General features: G+C 42.1%; 2 protein-coding genes and 1 non-coding gene across 3 annotated transcripts in view; 1 reads left to right on the top strand and 2 right to left on the bottom strand.

The window, feature by feature from the left end:
* Positions 1-4,483: 4,483 nt before the first annotated feature.
* Positions 4,484-16,083, bottom strand: LOC112068919 (phosphatidylinositol-3-phosphatase SAC1-B). The gene is made up of 18 exons (XM_024136147.2): positions 15,987-16,083; positions 15,325-15,422; positions 14,546-14,620; positions 14,260-14,387; positions 13,356-13,505; positions 11,454-11,513; positions 11,306-11,339; positions 10,551-10,652; positions 8,350-8,522; positions 8,026-8,174; positions 7,739-7,837; positions 7,460-7,598; positions 6,400-6,469; positions 6,149-6,221; positions 5,562-5,655; positions 5,366-5,458; positions 5,164-5,221; positions 4,484-4,906 (listed from the first exon to the last, which is right to left on the bottom strand). Exons 1-18 carry the CDS (start codon positions 16,013-16,015, stop codon positions 4,770-4,772), a joined length of 1,761 nt encoding a protein of 586 aa, XP_023991915.1. The 5' UTR covers positions 16,016-16,083; the 3' UTR covers positions 4,484-4,769.
* A 189-nt stretch (positions 16,084-16,272) lies between these two features.
* On the top strand, positions 16,273-16,345 carry trnar-acg (transfer RNA arginine (anticodon ACG)). Its single transcript has one exon. It is a non-coding gene; the product is annotated as a tRNA-Arg (tRNA).
* Positions 16,346-17,601: 1,256 nt separating this feature from the next.
* Positions 17,602-27,342, bottom strand: part of limd1a (LIM domains containing 1a) — a 60,845-nt gene continuing 51,104 nt past the window's right edge. The window contains exons 5-8 of the mRNA XM_024136146.2: positions 27,205-27,335; positions 23,680-23,731; positions 19,570-19,638; positions 17,602-18,501 (exon numbers count right to left, since the gene is read on the bottom strand). Coding sequence (XP_023991914.1) covers positions 18,358-18,501; positions 19,570-19,638; positions 23,680-23,731; positions 27,205-27,335 — 396 coding nt within the window. The 3' untranslated portion in view covers positions 17,602-18,357. The remainder of the gene's footprint in view (positions 18,502-19,569; positions 19,639-23,679; positions 23,732-27,204; positions 27,336-27,342) is intronic.

The raw sequence follows: 27,342 nt of genomic DNA, 5'->3' as shown, positions 1-27,342 counted from the left end.
GTACTGATACACCATCCAAAGTGCAAATGACTTCACCATGCTCAAAAGAGTATTCAATGTCGGTTTTTACTCATACTTCTTTGTGAGGCAATCTGTMTTTGAAATGTAATGCACGACTGAGGGACCTTACAGATAATTGAATATGTGAATATCTCTGATGTTATGTTGTAATGCCATGCTATTTATTGGGCTATGTAAATATCAAATTGTGTAGTTTGCTAAAAGTTGTTAATTTTTTWTTTWTTTATTTAACCATTATTTAGCTAGGCAAGTCAGTTAAGAACAAAATCTTATTTACAATGACAGCCTACCCGGCCAAACCCTAACCCGGACGARGCTGGGCCAATTGTGCGCCACCCTATGAAACTCCCAATCATGGCCGGTTGTGATACAGCCTGGAATCGAACCAGGGTCTGTAGTGACGCCTCTAGCACTGAGATGCAGTGCCTTAGACCGCTGCACCCCTCAGGAGCCCCAATATGCATGTTTAGTTCTATTCTTCAATAGAAAGCACAAAAAACACTTTGTGTGTGTGTGTTGACTAAGAGTGTAAAACTCTGGACATGGACACATCTGCCTGGTTCTTGCCGGACATCTTGTAGTGGGTCAGACCAAAGTAAAATCAGCGGGTGAGGGCTCAGAAGCCAACTGCTCAGACGCTCCAGTTGGCTGTTTTAACACAGGTACACAGCGGGAGRGACACCAGTAGCTAGCTAGCTAAGACAACGGGAGTGTCCTTCGCCCCCGCCTGCCGCACTCTGCTATCTAGCAGTTTAACGTTACGGCAAGGGCAGGTACTCGGCAGGCGGGAGCAAATGACACTGTGAGCTAGCTAGTATTCCAGTAACGTTACACATGCGTTCTGGCGAGAGCATCTGTGTCTGTTTATCACAGCTTTCATCACAGCTTGGATAAAGAGAGGGGTGAGGTGGCTGGTATATATGTTACATCTGCTATCCAACTCCTCAGCAGATAAAACATTACACATTAAAGTTAGACTCAGCAATGTGACATAGATGCAGAAAATAAACAGCATAGTGGGTCAATTTCCGCAACAACTAAGAGTGTTGAAACGCAAAGCTCAACTTCCACGCTGCGAAGGGAACCTGTGCACATGCAGATACTGTGTGAGAGCGATGTCTTGCATCTCACTCTTCTCAATATCGGCGGTGCTGCTAATGGCAAAGTCATTTTCGCTGTCTACGTTTAATTATACTACAATGACGGCAAAGCCGAAACACTATTGACTCTGTATCACAGATTATTYTGAAATATATAAATTACTTATTCAAAATTTGTAACAGTCACACGAAAAAGTATAGCCTACTGCCTTTGAAATGCAATGAAAACTAAATTGTGTGGCGGACACCATTTTTTATATTTGTATCAAAAATTATTTGTGATAGTTGGTTGACATTTCTCAAGGGATAAGTACGTTAATATTCAAGAAAACGATCTAATGAGATTGATCACTGAATATGAAAATTGACTGTTAAATGTTACCTTTCAGGTATTTAAAATGTCTCTAATGTCTACTTGTCAATGTTTCTTAATGTCTAATGTCTTTTTTGTTAAGTGTCAGACRCCAGGTAGACTAGCTGTCGTCATGGCGTCAGCTAATGTGGATCCTAATAAAATCAAGTAAAATCAACATACTGACATACTGTGCCTCAATGCATTATAGATGGAGGGAATAACACCAAGAGCAGGCTGTATATGCACATCCTCAAACTAAAGTATGAACATTTTGTTCAAAAGATTCAACTACTTTCTGTTATGTGTACCAGCACTAGTAAGGGTGGGTACTACTTTGTGGCACTATGCCACCTAGGGAAAAACTGCCAAGAAAAAAGTTAAGGGCAGTTCTGTTGTTTTCTGAAAAGAAATCAGACAATGATGAACCATTATCTAATAAAGAATACAGTTGCTAAAATGGACTGCTACACACATTCATAAACTACCTCCTAAAGGAAGGAAGGACATTGCTTCTTATTACGGTACCAATAGTATGCTCCATATTGTCACTTAAAACTAAACCAGAAACAATATGGACAATAAATAGGCTACATTTTGTGTAAAATAACAATTTCTATAGAACAATATTAGGAAATGGAACAGAATGACTGATGACACATTTATTACACATTCTCAGACACAATGTTTTAAGTGACAAAAAAACACAAAAACAAATTAAAATCCTGGAAAATAATACCCCCAAAATAAAATCCTCTGATAAACAAGTGACAATAATATAGGCCTATAAAACAATTAAAACTGGTCCAGCTRGTTTTCTTATTACTGCATTGAGCCAACAGTAGCAACCCATTTTCATTGGTAAAGCAGTCTAACCAAAAAGATTTGTCTAAAACCGCTCAAACATTACTCAGCTTAAATAGCACATCATTCTTACAAGCATACAATGCTTTGTCATTACATGAAATTGTATCTAGGTTTACATGGAACCTAAATCATCTGTTTAAAAACACAGATCAGCAAGAGACACTATGCTGGCTGATTCTTGAATTTGATAGGCTTATGGCTGATAATGCACAGCAGAATGTACTGTTGTCCATTTGCATTTGCATGGCATCCGATGGGTTATAGCTACAGCAAGTGAGCCATTTCAATATGTAGCTTTGAGAAGCATAATAACCAACTTATGCTTTATCATAGTAACCATACACCAATGTATTATTGGACCACTACATTTAAAGTTATAGGACATACYTACTCTCGCATTGTCGTTTTGTACCACTACAGTTGAAGTGGAAAGACACATAAGCGGCAATATAATCAATTTAATATTACATACTTTAACATTCTCAGATCAGCAGGTGCCACTCTGACAGCAGGTAAGTGTGATCCTGTAATGATTATGTACACTATACACCAGGGTTGGGCTCAATTTAATTTCAATTCAGGAAGTAAACTGAAATTCCTATTCCAATTAAACATGTGCTCAATGCTTTTCAATGAGAATACAATTGTGAATTGGATTTTACTTCCTGAATTGAATTTATATGGAATTGGCCCCAATCCTGCTACTAAACACCCCGTCTCTTATAATGACCTGTGGTAAGGCAGCAGAATTTGACTTGGGGCTAGTGCTACAGAACAGCCAATAATCAAAGGATAAATAATATAGAGAAAGATTGTGTAAGAGAGGTCAACAGTTCACATTCCCACCCAGAGACACACTAAAACAAAGAAATCGTCATAGGGGACAAGTGGCATTTAAAATCCCCAATGCCCCATGAGACTTTGGTTCGTTTAAATGCCCAGTTCAGTCAAAAACTATATTTTCCCGTGTTTAATATATATTTCCAGGTTGGAATAATACGGTGAAATTATAATGCTCTTCTAGTGTTACAAAATACTGAAATTTCAGCCTGTTTTGGTGGGATGGAATTTTGACCTGCCTGGCGACATCACCAGACGGTAAAAATGAGTTAATAGATAAATAAGAAAGATTTCCAAACCTCTCTGCAGAATAACAGCTAGTTCAGTTTACCCCTCCCCTAAAACCATTCCCAGACAATTATTTTCTTTTCGTCCATTTTAATTGAAAACAATAACAGTAAGGTACTTAGCTGTTACCCAGAAATGATTTGATATTGAGATAYAAATGGCTGCATTTGGATGTTTAAATCCATGCTTCATTATTAGCCTAGGTCTGGGCCTCCCAGTCTACTGGTCAAAGACAGATCCTACTCACTATAGTATATAGTTTGATGCTCTCTCACACCTTTTAGTTGTCAGAAACTAATGAGGATTTGTCTTTCCAGCTGTTTCATGAAGCTTTCCATCCCTGGGAAGACTAGACAGCCAGACAGACAAACATTCCTCAGAGGAATCCTCATGTGAAACCCTTTGAGGGTCTGTCAGTGCACTCAGAAGTGCAGTGAGCGAGAATAGTATGGCCAGTTACAATYGCATTAATGGTGGTGGGACACCATAACTAAAGTTCCCTATTGAAACAGTACATCCCATTCTCTCCCCAACTATTGGCCAGCTAGAACATTCTCTCAACAACCATTGGCCAGCTAGCACATTCTCTATCTGACTGTTGGCCAGCTAGAACATTCTCTCCCCAATCACTGGCCAGCTAGCACCTTCTCTCCATGACTATTGGTGAGCTAGTTTTGGGATCATGGCTTGGGCTGGGCCGTCAGACAGCTGACATATTGGGTGCCAGTGGCTATCACACTAAGACACCACGTTCAGATCGACCTTTCAGGGGCAATGACACTGAAACAATATGGCAACCAACAGAGCAAATATGACATGATGTAGCTAGAAGGCGACAAATCAACAAAACAACAACAAAAAAGGCAAGATTTTTTAAAAGTAGTTCCCGTGTCAAGGTTGCTATGGCAACAACAGCAGTGCCAGTTCATATGCATTCCGTGCAGAGGGGTAACTGTGTTACCGTAGTGGGGTATTGTATCATAAAATCAGACAGTTTTCAGCTTATACAGTCAGTCTATGGACAAGGGTAGGGATRTTCCCCAGCCCAAACAATGTGCTTAGTGGTGTAGACAGCAGCAGGCCAGTGCAGAGCGWGTCCCTGTATGCTTCACAGCCCTACATCATACACCTGGTCTTTCTCTCACCCCACCCTCCTCCTCCTCCTCTTCCTCATGCCGTTGGCTCAGTAATCAGTACAGGCTCCAGGCCCGCTGATGCGGAGGGAACGATGATGAAGAAGAGTGGGATGAAGTGGACGAGGAGAAGTCTGTGGGGCGTAGCTGCTTTCCACACGCACACATTCAGTCCATCTTCTCCTTCTGGACCAGCTTGGGCGCGTCTACAAACTCCCGACCGTTGAAGAGGATGACGCCGGCCGTCACGAAGCTAGCTGTGCCCCAGAACAGCACATACGCCAGGGTCTCCGTCCACGTGTCACCTGAGGGGGGACACTGAGGGTCACTACGGGTCATAACTAAGTACCGAAAAAGTTCCCATTGATAGCACATACTTGCCTAGTCAATACCAGTTTAGTACAAGTGGAAACAGTATTGTAAAATGAAGTACTGCAAAATGTGTTTATGGACCAAATCCTAACTTGAGATCGCTGCAGGTGTAACTAGAAATGTCAAACAAATTCCATGCCCCTAGTAGAATTCAATGCAGAATTGACAAGGGYGTCCACTGCGGTCTTACCAGCCATGAGGAGGCAGATGATACACATGGAGAATGCCACAACCATGATAATGGGCAACTAGAGGGGGAGAGGGGAAACAGGAGTTAAATAAGATAACGGAATCTCAATCTACCGCTTGTGACTGAAACCAACACATATTGTAGCCAATATATTGTAGCCAATATACATAGCACTGATCAAGCCTAGCCAATCAGATCTCACCGTGAGGAACTTCCAGTCTTTGGTCTCGTGAAGGGGTGTGGTCATGTCTGCCTCGTCAATGGCATAGTTACCCAGGAACAGATCAATAGAGTCCTGATGATCAGGAGAGATGTCTCAATTATCAGTTACCACACACACGTCAAGGATTTACAAAAACATGACTAATAACTGGCGCACACGCACACTAGACACACACCTGTCTGAAGCCGTCTGAGAAGTTGTTCTTGTAGTATCTGATCATGGAGTTCCAGCCGTCCATCACCAGCCCCCATTGTGTCCTCTTCCCTGTTCTGAGACATAAGCAACGCTTCAGTCATCCCTGTCATAATCATCTCTCACACATACTACAAATAATCATCATCATCGTCATCCTCCACCCTTTCCTGAGCACGCTCTTACTCAGAGTTGTCTTCCTGGTTATCACAAAGGTCACAAGCAAAACATCCTACTCCTCCCTGTTCTTAGGGCACCAGTCCATTCAATACTCATCAGCAAAACCAGTACGATGTTCTGATGTAGTTCATAGCCAATAATGCATGGCCAATTTCATGGGTGTGGGGTGTGACTGACAGTGGGATGGTACTGTGCCAGCAGAAAGACAACTAGTTCTCTGTCATTGTATAATGAACAAGTTCTATTGGAATCCATAATATCCTCCTACAGCCAGGTGAACTCAGTGACTTCCTGATGGAATGGAGTGCGTTTCTATGAAGACAGCTAGTCCTTTGCCTTAGTTCGCTAATCACCAGATTAGCAAGAAACACGTGAGCCCTTCTCTCTCACCTTGTGAAGTCTGTCTTCAAGGCCCCTGTGCCAGCATACTGCTTGGCACACGCATTGGCATTGTCTGCCCACGCTGCAGCAAGCAAGGGTGAGAGAGGAAGAAAGAGAAATAAACAGATTTAGTCAGTGGAAAAAGGGGAGGATTTCAATCATGTTAAACCATAGTGTTGGAATAATCTCATAAGGAAGACAATGCTTTGCTCGTGGTGGCAGAGGGGTAGGAAAGTGTGCAGATTTCAGCTGAGGATCACCATTTTTGTAGATCTTCTCGAAGTCGGCCTGATCTTCAATTCTCTGGCCCATGTGGAGAACTCCCAGTCGCTGCAGATAAACAAAGATGTTTGGTGAGATACTGCAGTGGCCTGACTACAGGGGGCAAGGTGGAACCAAGATGGTCGCCATCAGATTCAGCACTGTTGTTCACCCGAAAGACCTTGATGCAACTTCACCTTCATCACCCTGTGGGTCAACCAGCAGGCTAACTACTACACTATTAATACATGTTTCAATGACAGTTTAACCCACAGTGCTAAAACAGTTTAATAAAAAACACAATGGTACCTGAAGTATTTATTGTACCTGGGTGAGATGAGACCTGACCTTTTCACAGCCCACATAGGGTCAGATAACTAAACAGCCCACAGTCAAAGTCCACAGAGACAGCAGCTTTAGTCAGAGGCCTTCAACAGAGTTTGGGTTTTCCAGTCTCTGTTTTGTCTGTTTGTTGCTCATTTGCAAATATGGGTCAAGTGAGTCAAGGTAGTATAAGTTGTGAAACGTATGACTTTGTCAAGTCAAAAGGTCTATGTTAGGTCAAAATGGACGAGCTCCTCATAAAATGTACTTTCCATTAAGATTTCTACCATTGCTTTTACAGAATGTAAAAGGGGAGGCTAGGTCTACACCTTTATTGAACTGTAAAACTAAAACTCCTGAGGTAGAACACAGAGGAACATGACATTACTCATTATGTCAAAGACATAGAGAGAGAGTGAGTCTAGATGTGGTGAAAGTGTATAGATCAGGGATGTCAAACTCATTCCATAGAGGGCCTAGTGTCTGCTGGTTTTGTTTTTATCCTTTCAATTAAGACCTAGACAACCAGGTGAGGGGAGTTCCTTACTAATCAATGARCTAAATTCATCAATCAAGTACAAGGGAGGAGAGAACCCGCTGCCACTTGGCCCTCCGTGGAATGAGTTTGACACCTGTGGTCTAGATGGATGTGGTAGAAGTGTCTAGAACTAGTGGGAGTGTCTATATATTGGACATGTCTAGTCCGTGTGGGCGTGTCTGGTTGGTGGTTCCCACCTCCAGCTGTGACTGCAGTGAGCGTCGTGCCAGCAGACTCTGGATGACGTTGGTACGGTCCAGACAGTCCATGCAGTTACTGCGGAACATCCCTTCCTGTTGCACCAGAACGTTCCCATCCACATCAACCAGGAAGTACCTGACCAACCAATCAAACAATTTGATTCCTATTTGATTTTACAATAACATTTGTCACAAAACAAAATCAGCAAACCACAGACAGAGATGAACACAAAGTACACAAACTCATCTCACCGGCCATGCAGACTAAATACTTACCCATACTCATCCTGCATCTCTGTCACCATATCGACTAATAACTGCAGGCGATGCCACCTCATCCGACTGCATTCCTTGTGGAAGTCAAACGCTATGTACCTAGAGGTGCACGGTACAGGGAGAAAAGTTATGTAAAATCCAATTAAATKATTTTCTTTAAGGGGTTATTTGGAGTTCCATTGGCTTTAGACAGAATGTTCACCCCTAAAAAAAAAATACATGAATGACGTTAGAAGARGGGCATAGTGGGATCAGAATGAATGATGGGGAAAAGCTATAGTCCTTACTTGACCATGCCGTTGCCCAAGCTGGACACCATTTTGTCAAAGGCCTGTTCCAATTGTTTCTCTGTGCCTTTCTGGTCGATCAGATTTAAAATCACTTGCTTTCCATAAATGATGATCTGCGAGTCAAAATGCCTTTGGAAGCCATCCAGCTGTGAAAGCAGGACAGGACAATAAAAGGTAAGAAAGACTTGACTCAGTATAGTAATACTCAATATCACATACCTCTACTGTATTTAAATGACTACTACTACTGTACATTAAAATGTTTTTACATTTGAACATTAAATATGAAAAATGATATGAATATTGTAACAGGTAGCTTACATGGTCGATGGTTTTYCTGATCTGAGGTTTTGGTTTGTACTTGAGGTTGGGTCTTTGGGACCAGTAGAAGGGGATGGAGCCTCGGGTCTGTACGAATGAGGCCTTGCCCCCGCTGTACTGGACAATCTGCTCTGTCTCCACAAAGTTAGCTGCATGACCCTCTGAGTCAATGCCTGATGGATCAAATAGACATTATGTAATGATCCGTCTGAGTGAGGAGTGTTTGACAGTAAAAATATAAAGAAGTGGACAGGCCAATATTATCTGCAAAGGGCTGGAGTGTGTGCAGGGTTTTGTTCCAACCCAGCTGTAAAAAACCTGATTCCACTAATCAAAATATTGATTGAAGACCCAGCTAGCATATAACGTTCTGAGAACCATGTTTCTTAGAGCTTYGRGAGAGTGTGGTTGTCCTATGGTTTAGCAAAAAATCTTCCCACAACTATCRYGGAATGGTGCAGGATAGTTCATTGCATTGGAACCTTCTCAGCACATTTAAGGAACGACAAAAAAATAAATTATAATAATGTTATTTACTTGGTATTTCATTACCTTAACAGAACATTTACTAAAAGTTKAAACATGGTTACATTGACTTTCAATGTTTGTAATGTTCTAGGAATGTTCTCCAAGTGGTTTGACACTGGGAATAATTCTAATCTAAAATGAACAATTTTGTATTTGTTAGAAAAATATATGGCATGCCATCCTGGTGGCGCAGTGGACTAATTCCATGGATCGAGAACAGAAGAGCATAAGTTTGAATGTAACTGACGCCATGCCACAATAAAATAAAATAAACGTTTGAATGATTAATGCCTAAGCATATGAATTTCGATGTGTTACATCTGTGCACAAAGCAGTTAACCCAAACTAAGATAGCAGTGTTAAAAGCCCTATTGAAATATTTGCCTAGAACGTTAATAAAACTTGGTAAAAGACCAAGTCCATATTATGGCAAGAACAGCTCAGTTAAGCAAAGAGAAACGACAGTCCATCAATACTTTAAGACATGAAGGGCAGTCAATACGGTATATTTCAAGAACTTTGTGCAGTCGCTATGATGAAACTGGCTCTCATGAGGACCGCCACAGGTAAGGAAAATAAGGAAGGTAAGGAAGACCCAGAGTTACCTCTGCTGCAGAGGATAAGTTCATTAGAGTTAACAGCCTCAGAAATTGCAGCCCAAATAAATACTTCAGAGTTCAAGTAACAGACACATCTCAACATAAACTGTTCAGAGGACACCGCGTGAATCAGGCCTTCATGGTCGAATTGCTCCAAAGAAACTACTACTAAAAGACATCAATAAAAAGGAGACATGCTTGAGCCAAGAAACACAAGCAATGGACATTAGACCGGTGGAAATCTGTCTTTTGGTCTGATGAGTCCAAATTTTAGACTTTTGGTTCCAACCGCTGTGTCTTTGTGAGACATAGAGTAGGTGAACGGATTATTTCTGCATGTGTTGTTCCCACTGTGAAGCATGGAGGAGGAGGTGTGATGGTGCTTTGCTGGTGACACTGTCTGTGATTTATTTAGTATTCAAGGCACACTTAACCAGCATGGCTACCACAGCATTCTGCAGCGATACGCCATCCCATCTGGTTTGCGCTTAGTGGGACTATCATTTGTTTTTCAACAGGACAATGACCCAACACACACKTCCAGGCTGTGTAAGGGCTATTCGACCAAGGAGAGTGATGCATCAGATGACCTGGCCTCCACAATCACCCGACCTCAACCCAATTGAGATGAGTTGGYCCGCAGAGTGAAGGAAAAGCAGCAAACAAGTGCTCAGCATATGTGGGAACTCCTTCAAGACTGTTGGAAAAGCATTCCTCATGAAGCTGGTTGAGAGAATGTCAAGAGTGTGCAAAGCTGTCGTCAAGGCAAAGGGTGGCTATTTTGAAAGATTCTTAAAAATATATTTTGAATTTTTTAACACTTTTTTTGGTTACTACATGATTCCATATGTGTTATTTCATAGTTTTTTGATGTCTTCGACTATTATCTACAAAAGAAAAACCCTTGAAAGAGTAGACGTGTCCAAACTTTTGACTGGTACTGTTTGTATTACTGTTTGGCTGGAACAAAACCCCCTGCACCAACACCGGTCCACTGTGTAAAAGATTGTCCATCATCCCTGCTCTAGTCAGAAAGCTCCAGTTAGACGTGCTGGTGGATGTGGAGTCAGTCACCTCTGACGTAGTAACGCACTCCAGCCCTGAAGCAGCTCCGCCTGGAGATGATGTTCCAGTCAAAGATCTTCCCATTGATGCAGCAGGACTTCATAATGATGACTGCACAACACATGGTTAGGGACAACACGGTCTTAACCTTTAAAGCCTAACTTTACCTCCTGAATTSAACRTTTKTCTGCKTCCTTTTCAGAAAATGTTTTGGAGTTGGGACTGTTGTGCTGCTTAGAAATGTGGGCTCCATCACAATATGTCAATGGATCCACTTTCCATTCATTGTCTGTGAATACAATATCCCTAATTTCCCAATTATAATGCGACGTATATGAATCTCTAGCTCCCCCTTGTGGCTAAAGGAGAAAACCGCAAGTTAACTTCTATTGATATTCATGGTGTGTCAAACAGTTTTCAAGTATTTCTCAGGGAAAAGAATCCAGAGTAATGGGCTCTACATCCAGTCACTCAGACCGCTAAATCCCATGCAAAATATGAACGTAAAAATTACCATGTGATCTAGTGTGCTCCKATCACATCGAGGGTAGATTTCCAACCAATGACAGATTACAGGGTTTAAACTGCAATGCTGTTTAACAGTTCAGTCACTCTAAACAACCGCCCCGTAAATGACATCTCTCACATGGGTAATATCTGTTGTCTTACAGGAAGTGGTAATGAGGTCTTCCTGTTTATGAGAATTGAAAAYGAGGGAAAAGTCTTCATCTGGAGTTTGTAACAAAAAAACCCTGAAAGGATACAGCCGTGGACAACTGGGAAAGCAAACCTGTGCAGCTGTCAAGAGAAGAACAGAGACAATGCAGTTTAGAAAGATCATAAGATCTGTACTAGAGCGTATTKATTTTATATTTACCACAAGTGGTTAACACGTGTCAGTTCTGTCRTTACCTCTGGCTGTGGCATGAATTCTCTCAACAGATGACCATTCCACACAAACCGTTGATCTGCCTAAAATGAGGGCAAGAAAACAACACATCTTTATCATACCATTCAACTTGTTTCCACATGCCCTGCATAGGAAATGTCTGCATCTGTATAGGACACAAGTACAAACACATTACTCGTCTTTTCATGAATGTATCTCCAAATGGAAACATGTTTTTACATTATTTTCCTCCCTCATACAGTTGAAGTAAGAAMTTTACATACACTTAGGTTGGAGTCATTAAAACTCGTTTTTCAACCACTCCATACATTTATTATTAACAAACAAAAGTTTTGGCAAGTCAGGTAGGACATCTACTTTGTGCATGACACAAGTAATTTTTCCAACAATTGTTTACAGACAGATTATTTCACTGTATCACAATTCCAGTGGGTCAGAAGTTTACATACACTAAGTTGACTGTGCCTTTAAACAGCTTGGAAAATTACAGAAAGTGATGTCATGGCTTTAGAAGCTTCTGATAGGCTAATTGACATCATTTGAGTCAGTTGGAGGTGTACCTGTGGATGTATTTCAAGGCCTAGTACCCTTCAAAACTCAGTGCCTTTGTTTGACATCATGGGAAATCAAAAGAAATCAGCCAAGACCTCAGAAAGAAAAAATTGTAGACCTCGACAAGTCTGGTTCATCCTTGGGAGCAATATTCAAACACCTGAAGGTACCACGTTCATCTGTACAAACAATAGTACGCAAGTATAACACACACATGCAGCCTCTAGGTCACTCCAAAGCAGTCGTCATACCGCTCAGGAAGGAGACGCGTTCTGTTTCCTAGAGATGAACTTACTTTGGTGCGAAAAGTGCAAATCAATCCCAGAACAACAGCAAAGGACCTTGTGAAGATGCTGGAGGAAACCTGTACAAAAGTACTTATATCCACAAAAACGAGTCCTATATCGACATAACCTGAATCGCCGCTGAGCAAGGAAGAAGCCACTGCTCCAAAACCGCCATAAAAAAAGCCAGACTACGGTTTGCAACTGCACATGGGGAAAAAGATCGCACTTTTTGGAGAAATGTCCTCTGGCTAATGAAACAAATTAAAGAACTGTTTGGCCATAACGACCATCGCTTTGTTTGGAGGAAAAAGGGGGAGGCTTGCAAGCCGAAGAACACCATCCCAACCGTGAAGCACGGGGGTGGCAGCATCATGTTGTGGGGTGCTTTGCTGCAGGAGTGACTCGTGCACTTCACAAAATAGATGGCATCATGAGGAAAGGAAAATTGTGGATATTGAAGCAACATCTCAAGACACAGCAGCAAGTTAAAGCTTGGTCGCAAATGGGTCTTCCAAATGGACAATGACCCCAAGCATACTTCCAAAGTTGTGACAAAATGGCTTAAGGACAACAAAGTCAAGGAATTGGAGTGGCCATCACAAAGCCCTGACCTCAATCTCATAGAAAATATGTGGGCACAACTGAAAAAGCTAGTGTGAGCAAGGAGGCCTAACAACCTGACTCAGTTACACCAGCTTGTCAGGAGGAATGGGACAAAATTCACCCAACTTATTGTGGGAAGCTTGTGGAAGGCTACTCGAAACGTTTGACCCAAGTTAAAACAATTTAAAGGCAATGCTACCAAATACTAATTGAGTGTATGTAAACTTTTGACCCACTGGGAATGTGATGAAAGAAATAAAATCTGAAAGAAATAATTATATTATTCTGACATTTCACATTCTTAAAATAAAGCGGTGGTCCTAACTGACCTAAGACAGAGAATTTTTACTTGGATTAAATGCCAGGAATTGTGAAAAACTGAGTTTAAAATGTATTTAGGTAAGGTGTATGTAAACTTCCAACTTCAACTGTATATATATATCCATCCCCTCATTCTCTCACCCTTTCCAGCAGGCTCATATCCTGGAACTCAGGGCTGGTGTTGGCAAGTCTCTGCAGAGTGTGGGTCAGGTCATAGTCTGTAGCAAAGTAGAAGCCGTCTGTGAGCAGAACACTGTTGATCATGGACAGGAAGGCTTTGTTGTCCTGCATCTGATGGGGTCAGAGGTCAAAGATGGGTCAGGAGGCAGGTTGAACAAGGAAAGCACAGAGGTCAAAGGTGAGAGGTCAGGAGGCAGGTTGAAGAAGGAACGCAAAACAGAAGTTAGGTGGAACGGTGGTTAGAAAGTATCAGATGACCACTATATTTCTAAAATAATATATACAAGGAATCTAAACTGATATCCTATAAATATATACTATAAATAACATATCCTCCAACAGTAATTCAACTAGAAGCGAACATAGAGATGCCCACTAATAGAGAAACACTTGTCTAGACTTGGGGACAGAACAGAGTGTTCTTTTAACAGCTACATGATGATGATACAGTCTGAAAGCAGTACTTGTTCTGTCTGTGAGAAGGGGTCTCGTTCTCTGACTGATAGACAGCTTTGCCCTTCACATACACTCGACTGTCTACAGACACACTGTCTGTCGTTGACCGGCTCCATAGCCAATTCAAKACAGGGCATCTATGTCAGCACAGATGCCAAGCATTCTCTGTCCAATATGCTGCTTTTGTATTGGTCACATACAGTAATGAAGGAKAGTGACTTCTGCAGCTAGCAAATAACCCAGAGTATCAGGCTAGGGTTTTTGACTGGTCAACATCCACATCAAAACAACCCACTGTCATTAACAAGAAATCATTGTGAAACGCTCTCTTCTTGGCCTGAAACATCCAGTCATGTTGAGCTTGGGTGCTTGTGGGCTGGCACTGGGACCCCAACTCACACCTCCCTACCTGGTTGTCTGTCAGGTGCAGGACAGTCTTCTTGTAAGAGATAACATCAAAGTCCATAGCCTTCCACACGGCATGGCCCAACAGGTCACCCACCTTCTTCTTCTTTGTGATAATGATGAGGTACGTGCCTGGGGAGGGTAGGCAGAGGGGCACAGGTGTCGCTAAAYTAAACACTCACCGAGTTGAGAACATTTGTGTGTAATACACAGGTAAAGTCTTCTCAATGGATCATTTCACTGGAGAGTCTGAACTGACTCACGTTGAAAGAGTGCAAGATTGAACCTACCTGCCACCAGACGGATAGTTCCCATGATCCCACATATTGGCCTGGTGACCGCATGAGGAGGAATGTCCTTCCTCACTAGAGGGACAGAGACAAATAATCATACTTTTAAAAACATTTTAGTAATTTAGCAGACACGCTTATCCAGAGCGACTTACAGTAGTGAGTGCATACATTTTCATATWTTTTTTGTACTGGTCTCCCATGGGGATCAAACKTACAACTCTGCTGTTGCAAGTACAGTGATCTTCCAACTGAGCCACATAATWTTTTCATTGCCTTTATGATCACAAACCACCATTCGCTCATCTTTTCAGTTACGACTGGAACGAGCTGCAACAAACACTCAAACTGGACAGTTATCTCAATCTCTTCATTCAAAGACTCAATCATGGACACTTACTGACAGTTGTGTCTGCTTAGCGTGATGTATTGTTTCCTCTACCTTCTTGCCCTTTGTGCGGTTGTCTGTGCCCAACAATGTTTGTACCCTGCTTTGTGCTGCTACCATGTTGTGTTGCTACCATGCTGTGTGTCATCTTAGGTCTCTCTTTATGTAGTGTTGTCTCTCGTCGTGATGTGTGTTTTGTCTTATATTTGTATTAAATGTAATTTTAATCCCATCCCCACAGGAGGCCTTTTGGTAGGCCACCATTGTAAATAAGAATGTGTTCTTACCTGACATGCCTAGTTAAATAAAATAAATATAAAGTGGACTTTGGTCAGCATAAGACAGTATCATGTCATGATGAACGAGCACAAACACAGCCTACTCAACATACCGGTGAGGATCATTTCTGTGGACACCCTGTCAATGGACAATACATCATTGGTGCCGTCATCACAAGCCTCAATGTAAAACTTCTCTGGGGTAGTGTGCCTATGGGGGAGAGTGGGCACAGAGGAAGGAGATACKAAATCAGTGACCTTAGTAGACGAACATCTGGCAAGGTGAATCCCGCCTTATACAAAGGGAAACCATTGGCTTGATTTGGCAAAGCTCAACTTAGTGGCTAACGTCACCACAAGCTAGCTCACACATACTAGCTGGCTCAATGGGCTAACTAACGCTAACAGCTAAGCTAACTGTATTTTTTAGCTAGCTAGCTGCTTCATCAACAAGATCGATTGCATTCTACCACTCATTAAATCGAAAGGCAGATAGCTAGATAAGTACTGTTATGGACAACACAACTACACATCATTGACATAACTGTAAACTATCTACAATACTGTAAACTGAAACAAATCCCGCATACGAATGACTGCAGCCTGTAATTGGAGTTGAACGTTAGCTAAATAGCTTATCATCTGCTAGCTAGCTCTAGACGTACACCTACGGCAATTTTCTCACATCAGAATATGGCAATTTTTTTCAGAAAAGTTGTAGTAGTTAGCTTCTGAAAATAAAAGTCTGAAAACGATATATATTTTCAAGACTTACAGGTTGAATTTCTCGTAGGCGGTCGCCATCTTTAGAGGAGGTCTGACCTAGTGACGTACCAATGAATGTGCACATTGTATATTATTSCTGGACCGGAGTTCGCGTCCAGGGTCAGACATTTAGCGTCGTAGTACATTTGCAAACTATGATAAAGTACAGGCAGCAACTTATTATGTAGCACACACAAATACATTAGTTGATCAAATACATTAGTTGATTACTGTACGAATCCTCATATCAGATCATGAAAGCTTTATAAGCCGACAGTCCCACAGCAATTGTAAGCGGGCTAGTGGCGCAATGGATAACGCGTCTGACTACGGATCAGAAGATTCTAGGTTCGACTCCTGGCTAGCTCGGTTCGTTTTTCTCTCCGGATCTTCTTGGATCTTTTTATTCTACCAAGATTAAGATATAGGTTTTGTTTGTTGTCATGATGAAGGAAGACATTATTCTTTGTTTCGATGCTATCATGAGTTGTTGATTGAGTTCTACTCTTGGCTGATTCGGACTTTTTCCTCGCCAAGGMGCTACTGCATATTTGATTCTGCACTGCTGCGAGTTTGTTGAAAAAAACAGCGCTGTCTGGTCTAACGTTACTGCTCATATTACAGTTGATCAAACTTTTGTATTCATGTTTTTGTGTGTCCTAATAGCCTTATAAGGACAATCAGCAGTTGCTATATCCATACATTAATGCTCTGTATCCATTGATTATTGAAGAATATCATTTATAAGTGCKTCATAAATTTTGTTTAACTGTCGTACCCCATCAGAACCAAAAATATAAGCTTGTTTTATTCAAAAAATGTTTTTTAAGTAAATGTGAATAAACACTGTATAACCTCAAAACATGGGAAAAAAACTGATTTTGCATCCATAGCTTTGTCTATGGATAGGAATTACATTTCTCCAGCCCAATCCATATTTTTTTTTACTGAAACAGTGGAGAGGGCTTTGTTGTCGTTGCAACTGCTGATTGCCCCTTTAAGGCTACATTTATTTGGATTATCCTAAATACCCGTGTAAAGATATACCTACTACAGGTGTGCAAAAGGTTTTGTTGTATATAGGCTACTTGTTCATGAAGAAGAGACAGACAATTTGACAGGCTATTACAATGCATTTTTATATATATATATATATATATATATATATATATATTTCATATGGACATCTCTCAAATCATTTTTAAATACAGTAAGCCACTGGAATACAAATGAGTAATGATCATGGGATTTTTTTTTAAACAAGCATAAATATAATAAATCATGAAATATGATAGACTAAACCTACTAAAACGGAATAWTTTAGAGTCACTTTTTTATCACTGCAAACCAAAATAGGTTCAGGGCATTCGGGGGTTTATTGGAATAGAATAAACCTAGTTATCTATTTACTTAGGTGGTAATTGTGTGCAGGGATTTTGGAAACATTGTTGACTCGGACATAACATAACTGCCATATTTGGGTTAATAATGCAATAGAAATTATATTCTAGAAGTGGTGTATTAGCCCATTATTAGTTTTGGGAACAGAACATCCAGGGTTCATTTAACAATAGAAATGTAATACTAATACAACATGATTCCCACTGACATGGAATAATAAAGYACCATGTGCAGTATGTGTATTAAATTGCTAACTTTGACTTTCTAGACACTGCCTACATATTAGCTWAAATTAGCAATGCATGTATTTCTAGTATAAAATGTAATGGAAACACACCATAAACCACACACAGAGACATACAACAAAACTGAGCAATTTCTCTATTAAGCCATGCAAACTATTTCTACTGTATCAGTATCTACAAATACATTGATTCAAACTGAGCAACTGAAATTGGTGGCACACAAAGGGGAAAATGAAGATCAGGATATTTACACAAGCACATGAAATGTATATTTATTTACACACAATGCACCTAATTGAGACTATGAATTGTATTGTTATAATTCCATGCTTAATTGTCTTGGTATCAGTCATTAAAATATAACTGTGCTTTGGCATTTAAATATATATATATTTAAAATAAAAAGTTTGTTATTTCCAGATTATTAACATTCGTGTCAGATGAAAGTTCAACACTTTACAACTAATAAACAATGTTTTCAATAGAGAAATAGATTTTTACATAAAAAATAATAACAGGTCATTTACAAGCACACTCCCACACYCGCAATCAATCAATCAACAAATCGCACAATTAACGCTTACAGAGACCTCACTTACATCAGGCATGTACAGTAAAGGCATACTTTATCATCCAAACCATTATAGACAGCTTTGTTTTTGGCAGATTGGTTATGGTTGGTTATTGGCAGTTAGTTCAGAGGGCCACCTGGTGGCACCAGGTTCTATCCTAAAACTAGAACTGGTGCTGGTAGGAGGCAGCGGTGGGCGAGGCGCAGCCCGGCTCGATGTGCTTCAGGTGGCAGGCGTGGCAGAGGAGGTGGCCGTCCAGCGGGTAGCAGCGGTGCCCCTCCTCGTCGTTCAGCTCCATCTGACAGTCCTACAGACCAACACAGAGGGATGAGGAAGATAAATAGGAAAAGCCTATAAAATAAATCTAATAACACTTGAACATTACCCCAAAAGGTGATTGTGATTCCATCTACATCTATCCGATTCTATGGGATCTGAACTGCAAAATTTGCATTCAAAACACTGGTTTAAAATACACATTTGTCTATATCCCAGAGGTATAGCTATCTATGCCAGCAAGGTGAATTGTGGGCCATTCTATCCTCCAATGTAAACATCTTTGAGAACAAAACCTTGTCAAAGGCGAAATAACTTGAAGGGATTCTTAAATCCCCTTGAATTGCCCAGCAGGCTTGACAGACTAAACACTGTATGAGAAGGGCAGTGAGTATCCTCTTGTTCTCCATCCACTCTTATTAATTGTTTAACTGGCTTCCACAGTGGAGCTATTCAGAGAGACAGATCCTCAAAAGCTCTCGTCTCCACACGGCTCACTGCTGTTTGTTTTCAATTGCTCTCAGAACTCCATATGTCAATCAAATGCTGTTGAGGCGGGAGTCAGGAGAAGAGGCACTTGAGGAGAATCAGACAGTTGACGAGCGAAGCAAATTAACATGTGCTTGAGCTCCTCTTTCTAGCTCGCAATTAKTACCAAGACTGTAATTAAGCACTGGGACCACCTTGTCTATGATCTGTGTGCAGTAAATGGCTTTCCAGAATATGTGACCATACGAAGTGAGACTATTCTCCTGACACTTTGATTTTCCTTTAAAATTCTGTTTACTTTATGAGGACTAATCTCAGAACCCATAACCAAATCTCTCTAACGTTTATTTTAAAAGACTAAATGATGACTGAAATATGGAGTTCTTGATATGATGAGAAGGCTGACATATGGTATAGGATCTACCCCCTGGTATTTAAGCATATTCATGTGGAGAAATAATGAGGCATTTTATAGTGGATATACTTACTAAGATGACAGCTTTAACATTTAGTCTTGTCACCAACAACACAGAACATCCAGTCTCTACAAGGATATAGGGAAAACAACAAGGAAATAGAAAAGGGAATTTGTATCTTAATGTTTACCCACTTCACAGTGATAGCACTCCACGTGGTAGTCTTTATCCATGGATACCACTCGGATGGTTTCATCAGAGCCCTGTGGAGACAAACAGACAGCCTTTTCAGTGTCCACTGAACTAGAGTAGCTATCAGTATAGGCTGGATCGGTTCATTTAAAACAGTTAAACATGGCGTGCATGGCCAGGACAACTCTCCAATTTTTCCTGCGGCCAATGTCAGGTGTGGGAGAAACATGTGACAGGTGGTTCTGTTCAGTGGACTTTTAAAATGATATATAAAAATGTTGACATTTAGCAGCCTCTGATCCAGAGCGATTGACAGTTAGTGCATCTTAAGATAGTTGAGACCATAGAGATCCTATTAAATGATTCTATGGCTGAGACAACCACTTATCACAGTCATAGTATGTACATTTTTCATCAGTAGTCATCACCAAAGTTGTTTTGTTTGTTTGTTTTATGGACAAAACCGTACGTAGATGTTGGCAGTAACAGAGTGCATTCAATTCAGAGCACTTTTCATCTTCTGCAGGTGCAGGTGACAGTGGGAAATGCACCAGCCAATCAGAGTCCTGTAACCAAAGACATCCTATTCAAATGGGATTCCATAGGTCGTTATCAGTAAAGCGTCACAATAAGGTTCAGAGCGTTTGATTTTTAATTTTTGGTATTTTTATTTCACCTTTATTTAACCAGGTAGGCTAGTTGAGAACATTTTGAATCGCCTGCTGGGGGGCAAGGAGCCACCCAGCTCCACTAAAAGCATTGACAACTACTGTACATGGTGTTTTTAAGGGATTGTTAAATAAATGTTAGAACTATTTGGTTTTAATATCATCACCTTGAAGAGTATAGTCAGAACTACACATTTCAGATTATTCCACATTTAGCTCTATCAAAGTTATACAGCAAGTAACTGCATGTTTTTCATGATAAAGAAACATCAATTGATCATGTATTTTCAGATTTGTGAGGGTAGCCGATCCATTTGGCCTGTAGCTAGCTGTTGAAAAGGGTTAATGTTGGCTAACTTCACTAGGTAGGCCTACGTTGGTTGGAGAAAAAAATAAATTTTGTCTACTTAGCACTATGTTTAGCCAACTGTACAATGTTTCTACCGGTAGCTTGCAAAGTAAACATTATCAGCTAACAATAGGCTTACAGCAGAGCCCACAAAGGATGGGAAATTAACCTAAACCTCTCATTCTTGTAAGGTATAATTCACTTATATTTTAGATCACTCAAATATCCAATTAATGGTGGACAATATTGAGAGATATCATGAGGCTACCCTCCTTGCCCCCCAACAGACAAATCAAACGCTCTGCACCTTGTGACGTTTCATTGATAACGACCTACAGTATTGAGATGCTGAGATCGTTAGATAGCCTTAGCCTTTTTTAATGCTGAGCGTCCATCGATAAAAATATCCCTTTGCAATATATGCCTCTGTCCATTGCTTTTTCATTTAGCCTGATTATTTTTAGGTACAGTAAGCTAATTACTGATGATATATCAACCAGTAGGCAAGCTAATTAGGCTTTGTCTTGACATCCATAGATGTCCTTTTACATCCAACCTTTACAAACTACAGCATTTGAAATAGGCCAAGATTGGCAAGATGGTAGTTGTGTAGAAACTTGTCCTTTGGCCAACACCAGCATTCTGAACAGTACTGTGAACCTTCACCTGAGAAAACAGCCAGGTGTCAAAAACCAAGGCTAAACCAACAGGCAGCATTTGACAGACAGTCTGGGTTCAGCCTGTGACAGCTTCAGAGGGCAGGTACTACAGCTGGAATGTTCCGTATATATCAGACTTTCACCAATTATTACCATCATCACACAAGCTATTCATCATGGACATGTGGTTATATACCATTGTTATGTGATAATGAAGTAAGGCTTGTCAGAATTGACATTATGATAGAATTAACTATTCGGCTAACTGACTTCTTATATTCTATATCAGCCAGACACAATCAGCAGGAGGGTACATGGAAGATTTTCAGCTATCTATCAACTCATTTAAAACCAGTTATACACATTAAATAAACCTATTCTAAACTCTCCCCCTTGTACTGCACTGTGGTCCCTTCTACAAACCATCTGCTAGTAGGCATGAATTTATCTGGCCTTTTTCATAACAAAGTACATGCACGTGCAAAACAAACTACCCCGCTGCTCTGAATTCTACCCTTATAGCCTCAGTGAGGAGGGGCAACATTCCTGTAGAGTCAACTCTAATTTTGGACATTTTTTTTAAGAGGGAGGGATAATGTTTAGGGCAACAGTCATGCACTGAGTGAGGCATTAGGGTGTAGTGCCTGCATCTGAACCACACACCAAAAAATGCAAACAACACCCCTCCCAAAACCACCCCACGTAATCCTACACACAGAGGTCTCCAATAGAAGCCCAGCCCTGAATCTACACCTCAATGGATAGTGTCCTAGTAGGGCTTCTGGTTCAAATAGTGCTCTTTCAGATACTTTGATAGTTTGATTGAGCCTGAATGGAGTGCCAGATCGTCTGGGTTTGCTCTTTTGGGACTATTCCAGTGGTTCCATTGCGCCAGCTCAATCAACCACTAAATAAATAAATAAAATGTTTGGGGGGGATGTCTGCTGACCTGCGTGTAACTATGGCAGCCATTACAACAAGAGATGGTCCCAGGTCTGTTATAAGGTTGGTTTATTGTTTCAGCCCAGACCTTAGACTGAGTAAATTGCTGTGAAAATTGATGTCTTCCTGAATCCTGAGTGTAGCTTGCTTGGCTCAGGAGAGAGCGTGTAACGCCTGCTTCCAACTCACACTCTCAAACACGTAGATCCCCTGAACGCAGCTCACTTTCCAGCCCACTTTCCAGCTCACACTCTCAAACACATAGATCCCCTGAACGCAGCTCACTCTCCAGATCTCAATCACCTGAATTCTGATCACCTGTTCACACACCTGTATGTCATTATCACACACTATTTAGTTCAGTTCTTTGCACCCCATCATTGTGAGGTATTGTTTGTTTTGTGACACACTTCTATTTGGAGCGCTGGGTTTCCCTGTAATTTAATCCTCCCATGTATGATAGTTTTTGCCTGTACTTTAGCCTATTGGATTTGCTGTTGTCAACCTATTGCCTGATCTCCCGGACGACGTTACTAGCCTTTTCCCTGCCTGTACTGTTGCCTTTTTGGACCCCCTGTGTATGACCTTCTGCCTGCTCCTGGACCCAGCTACCTGCCTCCTCCTGTGGTCTTTTACAAATACACAACTGCTGCGCCCTGCGCTTGAAACCAGCTCTCTATCTCCCATCGTGTTCATTACAGAGCGAGACTTCAGAGACGAGTTCCAAATGTTTAAAGAGGGAAAGCTGATCATCATGCCTGAGATCCCTTTAAAGTCCCTCTACATCCAAACAATTGCTTAAAGGGATACCTGCTCATGTGCAACATGTTAAAACACAGCACACCCCTTCCTCCTTCTCCTGCACTAGAGCCTGACCTAGGATAGTAGCATACTTGATCGTTTGCTATTGCCTCAGTAGGATATTTGATCGTTTGCTTCTGCCTCAGTAGGATACTTGATCGTTTGCTTCTGCCACAGTAGGATACTTGATCGTTTGCTTCTGCCTCAGTAGGATACTTGATCCTTTGCTACTGCCTCAGTAGGATACTTGATCGTTTGCTACTGCCTCAGTAGGATACTTGATCGTTTGCTATGCCAGAGAAACTCTCTCCTCACATCTGGCTCCTGTCTCAGGTTCAACACTGGGGTTGGTTATCAATCTTTACCCTGAGGGAATCAGGTCAGGGGTTGCAATGTGACTGTCTATATCGACATGGGATGGGAGTGGAAGTGTTTGCATCGTAAACCATAATATATGCCTGAACATTTTGATTATCATTCATCATTACTACGGACAGGAGTTCTTCCTGTTGAAATCACTTTGCAGACAGGAACCATTCCGGGTCCTGTTAATTATACTATTAGTCAACCGATCAATTTGGTATTTTTATCATACATGACATGAAGATGATCAGAAAAACACCTATTTTATGGTTGTATACGTGTAAGTCCTTAGGCTATTACTTGAAGATGTTGTGTTCAAAGAGAGCTTACCTCTGAAGGCAGAATGGGCTGGTTACATGCTGTACATTTGGGGGCCAAGACCCTGAGAAAATGAGAGAACAAGAAGATAAATCAATTGATAGAAATAATAACAGTTTCAGACTGAAAACATACGTCTGGTTTATATTGGTTCCCTACAGAAAGAACACCAGGCTTGATATAGATACAGCACTTGTATATGTTACTCTTTTTTCTGGTTAATACTTCTAACCCTTCTTCCTCTCTGTCACGCTCGTTGTTGTAAGAATGGTCGGACCAAGGCGCAGCGTACTTAGAGTTCCACATGTTTAATAAATATGAAACTCACCAAAAACAAAACAGAAGAAAAACTAAACGTGACGTTCTGGGCTGCTCACAGGCAGCTACACAAAAACAAGATCCCACAATCAACAGGTGGGAAAGGCTGCCTAAATATGATCCCCAATCAGAGACAACCGGCCTGGGAACCGTCGCGGGAGGCTCCGGACTGCAGACCGTCGCTGGAGGGTCCGTACTGCCGACCGTCGCTGGAGGCTCTGGACTGCAGACCGTCGCAGGAGGCCTGGTGCATGGAGCCGGCACAGGACGTACAGGGCTGGGGAGACGCACAGGAGGCCTGGAGCGTAGAGCCAGCACAGGACGTACCGGGCTGTGGAGGCGCACTGGAGGTCCGGAGCGTAGAGCTGGCACAACGTGTCCTGGACAGATGACAACCTTCGCACGGCAAGTGCGGGGAGCTGGCACAGGACGTACGGGCTGTGGAGCGCACTGGAGACTACTGTGGCGTAGAACCGTTCACACATTGTACCGGGAACGATACACGCTCCTCAAAGGCGAGTGGCGGAGAGCTGGCACAGGACGTGCAGGGCTGGGAGGATATTATGGAGACGGCTGGTGGGCGTGGGGTCCGGCACTAGTGCTTCAGCTGACCACAATCAAAAACACGTAAAGACGGCTAGGACGCTCCTGCAGGACGAGTAGCGGAGAGCTGCTCAGGTGGCAATTAAACTGAGCGACCGCTGGCCTTAGGGCGAATGTCGTGCGCTCATGGCACCAACACAACAGCTCTCTCATAACTCTGCGCCTCCAAGTTTCGCCATTCAACTCCTAAGCTGTTCTCTGATTCAGCTCGCCTTCACTCCGCTTCCCAGTTCAACTTCCTCTCCCAGAACTGGCTGCTGGTTCAACCTCGCGCGGGCCGGCCGAACCACCCCGTGTGTCCCCCCCCCCGCCCCGGCCCAAATTGTCTTTTGAGGCTGCCTCTTCAGGTTCGCGTTGTGGCCGCGAACCCGCGTGCTCCGCGTTGTTGCTCCTCGTGCCCTTCCACCTGCTTCCATGGCAGGCTTCTGTCTCCTGCCATGAATTCGTCCCACGTCAGGATGTCGTTCTCACTTCCTGGGCTTTTCCTCGCCGCAGGCTCCAGGATCTCCTTGGCTCCTCGCTGGGCACGCTGGCTTGGTCCTGTGGTGTGGGGATCTTCTGTCATGCTCGTTGTTGCTATTAGTAAGGTCGGGACGCAAGGCGCCGTCGTACTTAAGCTTGCACATGTTTAATAAATATCGAAACTCACGCAAAAAAGCCAATAGAAAAGAAAAACGAGAACGTGACGTTCTGGGCTTGCTCACGCAGGCAGCTAACACCAAAACAAGATCGTCGTACATTAACAGGTTGGAAAAGGCTGGCCTACAATATTGATCCCCAAATCAGAACTAAAACGATAGCAGTCTGCCTCTGATTGGGAACCATACCAGGCCAACAAAGAAATAGAAAACATAGATTGCTCACCCTAGTCACACCCTGACCTAACCAAATAGAGAATTAAAAGGATCTCTAAGGTCAGGGCGTGACACTCTCTTTCACCAGTCCCCCCTTTGCCCCTTCTCTCCTCCTTTGCCCTTTCTCTCCCCTTCAGTGTGTGTGTGTGTATGAGAGCGTTGAGACTGCTAAGGAGAGGTGGTGAGTCTCCAGGTCTGCAGATGTGCTGGCTCAGCCTCACACGTGATTCAACCAATCCATAAAAATACATTCATTCTTTCCCCACACAAACAGACACACACACCGTGTGCAGCTGGCTGGCACCTGAATGTCTGAGTCTGTAAAACAAAGGTCCTCTCAGTGTAGTGGGCATGACTAGGTCTGATTGAGAAACCACACACATTTCTTGTCCTAGATATATGCGTAATAGGGTATCCGTAATAAATTCCTGTTTATCCTGGACTCTGTGCAGTATTTACATGAGATTTATAGTGTTAATAGCCCAGTGTAACACCACTGACTTTGAATTGCGTTAAAAGGATAGTTCACCCAAATTACAAAATTACACATAGTTTCCTTATCCTGTAAGCAGTCTATGGACATTGTATAACAGCAATCCATGCTTTGGTTTAGTTTCATTGGCACTGTTTCCACATGCTAACGTTTTAGCATTTGTGGCACAAATACCATTCAAGTCATGGGACCAATATTAGCATTTTTGGGCATCATGTTCAAAGCATCTATAAGTGACTTTGTTGAGGATGCTGGTTTGAATCCCAGAGCCGACTAGGTGAAAAATCTGGTGGTGCGACCTTGAGCAAGGCACTTAAACCAAATTTCTCTTGTAAGTCGCTAAAATGTAGTCATTTTTTATTTTTATTTTACATTTTTATTGAACCTTTATTTAACTAGACAAGTCAGTTAAGAACACATTAATATTTGCAATGACGGCCTACCCCGGCCAAACCCGGACGACACTACGGGACTCCCAATCACGGCCGGTTGTGATCAGTCTGGAATCGAACCAGGGTCTGTAGTGATGCCTCTAGACCTGAGATGCAGTACCTTAGACCGCTGCGCCACTCGGGAGCCAAATGATGATTCGGACATGATGCACGAAAAATGCAAATATACGGTTTCATGACTTCAATGGGATTGGTGCCACGAATGCTAAAATGTTAGCATGTGGAAGCAGTGCCAGGGAAACTAAACAAAAGCATTGACTGATGTCATTCCTTGTCCATAGACTGCCTATAGATTAAGGAAACCAATGTGTCATTTTGTAATTTGGGTGAACTATCCCTTTAATCAAAGCAACAGTATGCTAGAGAATGAATGCTAGTGACGATTCACCATGAATAGGCGGGAAAAGACATCTGGTGGCTTCAGTACAGTGAGCTCTGATTGCTCTAACATAAGGCCCATGGCTCTTAGTTTCCACATGGTTCTGTCAGTATACTGGGCGGTTGCCCTGGTCTGGCCTGGCCGGCTGCTGTGGATTCCATTGTGACCAGATTCTTGATTCAGTGTGTTTGTTGTGCTTGGCTGAGGTGACCCCATGCTGCWACTCCTTTTGCTCTTCCACAGGAGACTCAGCTCTTCCTACCTAACATCTCCTCTCTCCCCCTTCCTCTCCACGTGGCAAAAACCTGATCCTGCTATGTCCAAATGGAACTGCCGCTGACTTCTGTTATAGCAACATGACTTCTGGTCGTATTGTTAGCGCCAGTTAAACTAATATGTTTATGTTTTGCAGTGTTCATAACGGTTGTACCCACATACCTGTGGTAGTCTTTGACACAGTAAATCTTGTTCTCTGTGTCCACAGTGAAGGGCACTCCGTCCAGACTGTCGTTACAGATGACYCAACGGAAACAGCCAGGGTGGTAGGACTTCCCAAGGGCCTGCAGGATCTATAGA

Source organism: Salvelinus sp. IW2-2015, unplaced genomic scaffold (assembly GCF_002910315.2).
Source record: "Salvelinus sp. IW2-2015 unplaced genomic scaffold, ASM291031v2 Un_scaffold789, whole genome shotgun sequence".
Classification (NCBI taxonomy): Eukaryota; Metazoa; Chordata; class Actinopteri; order Salmoniformes; family Salmonidae; genus Salvelinus; species Salvelinus sp. IW2-2015.
This window is presented reverse-complemented; position numbering and strand designations above follow the sequence as displayed.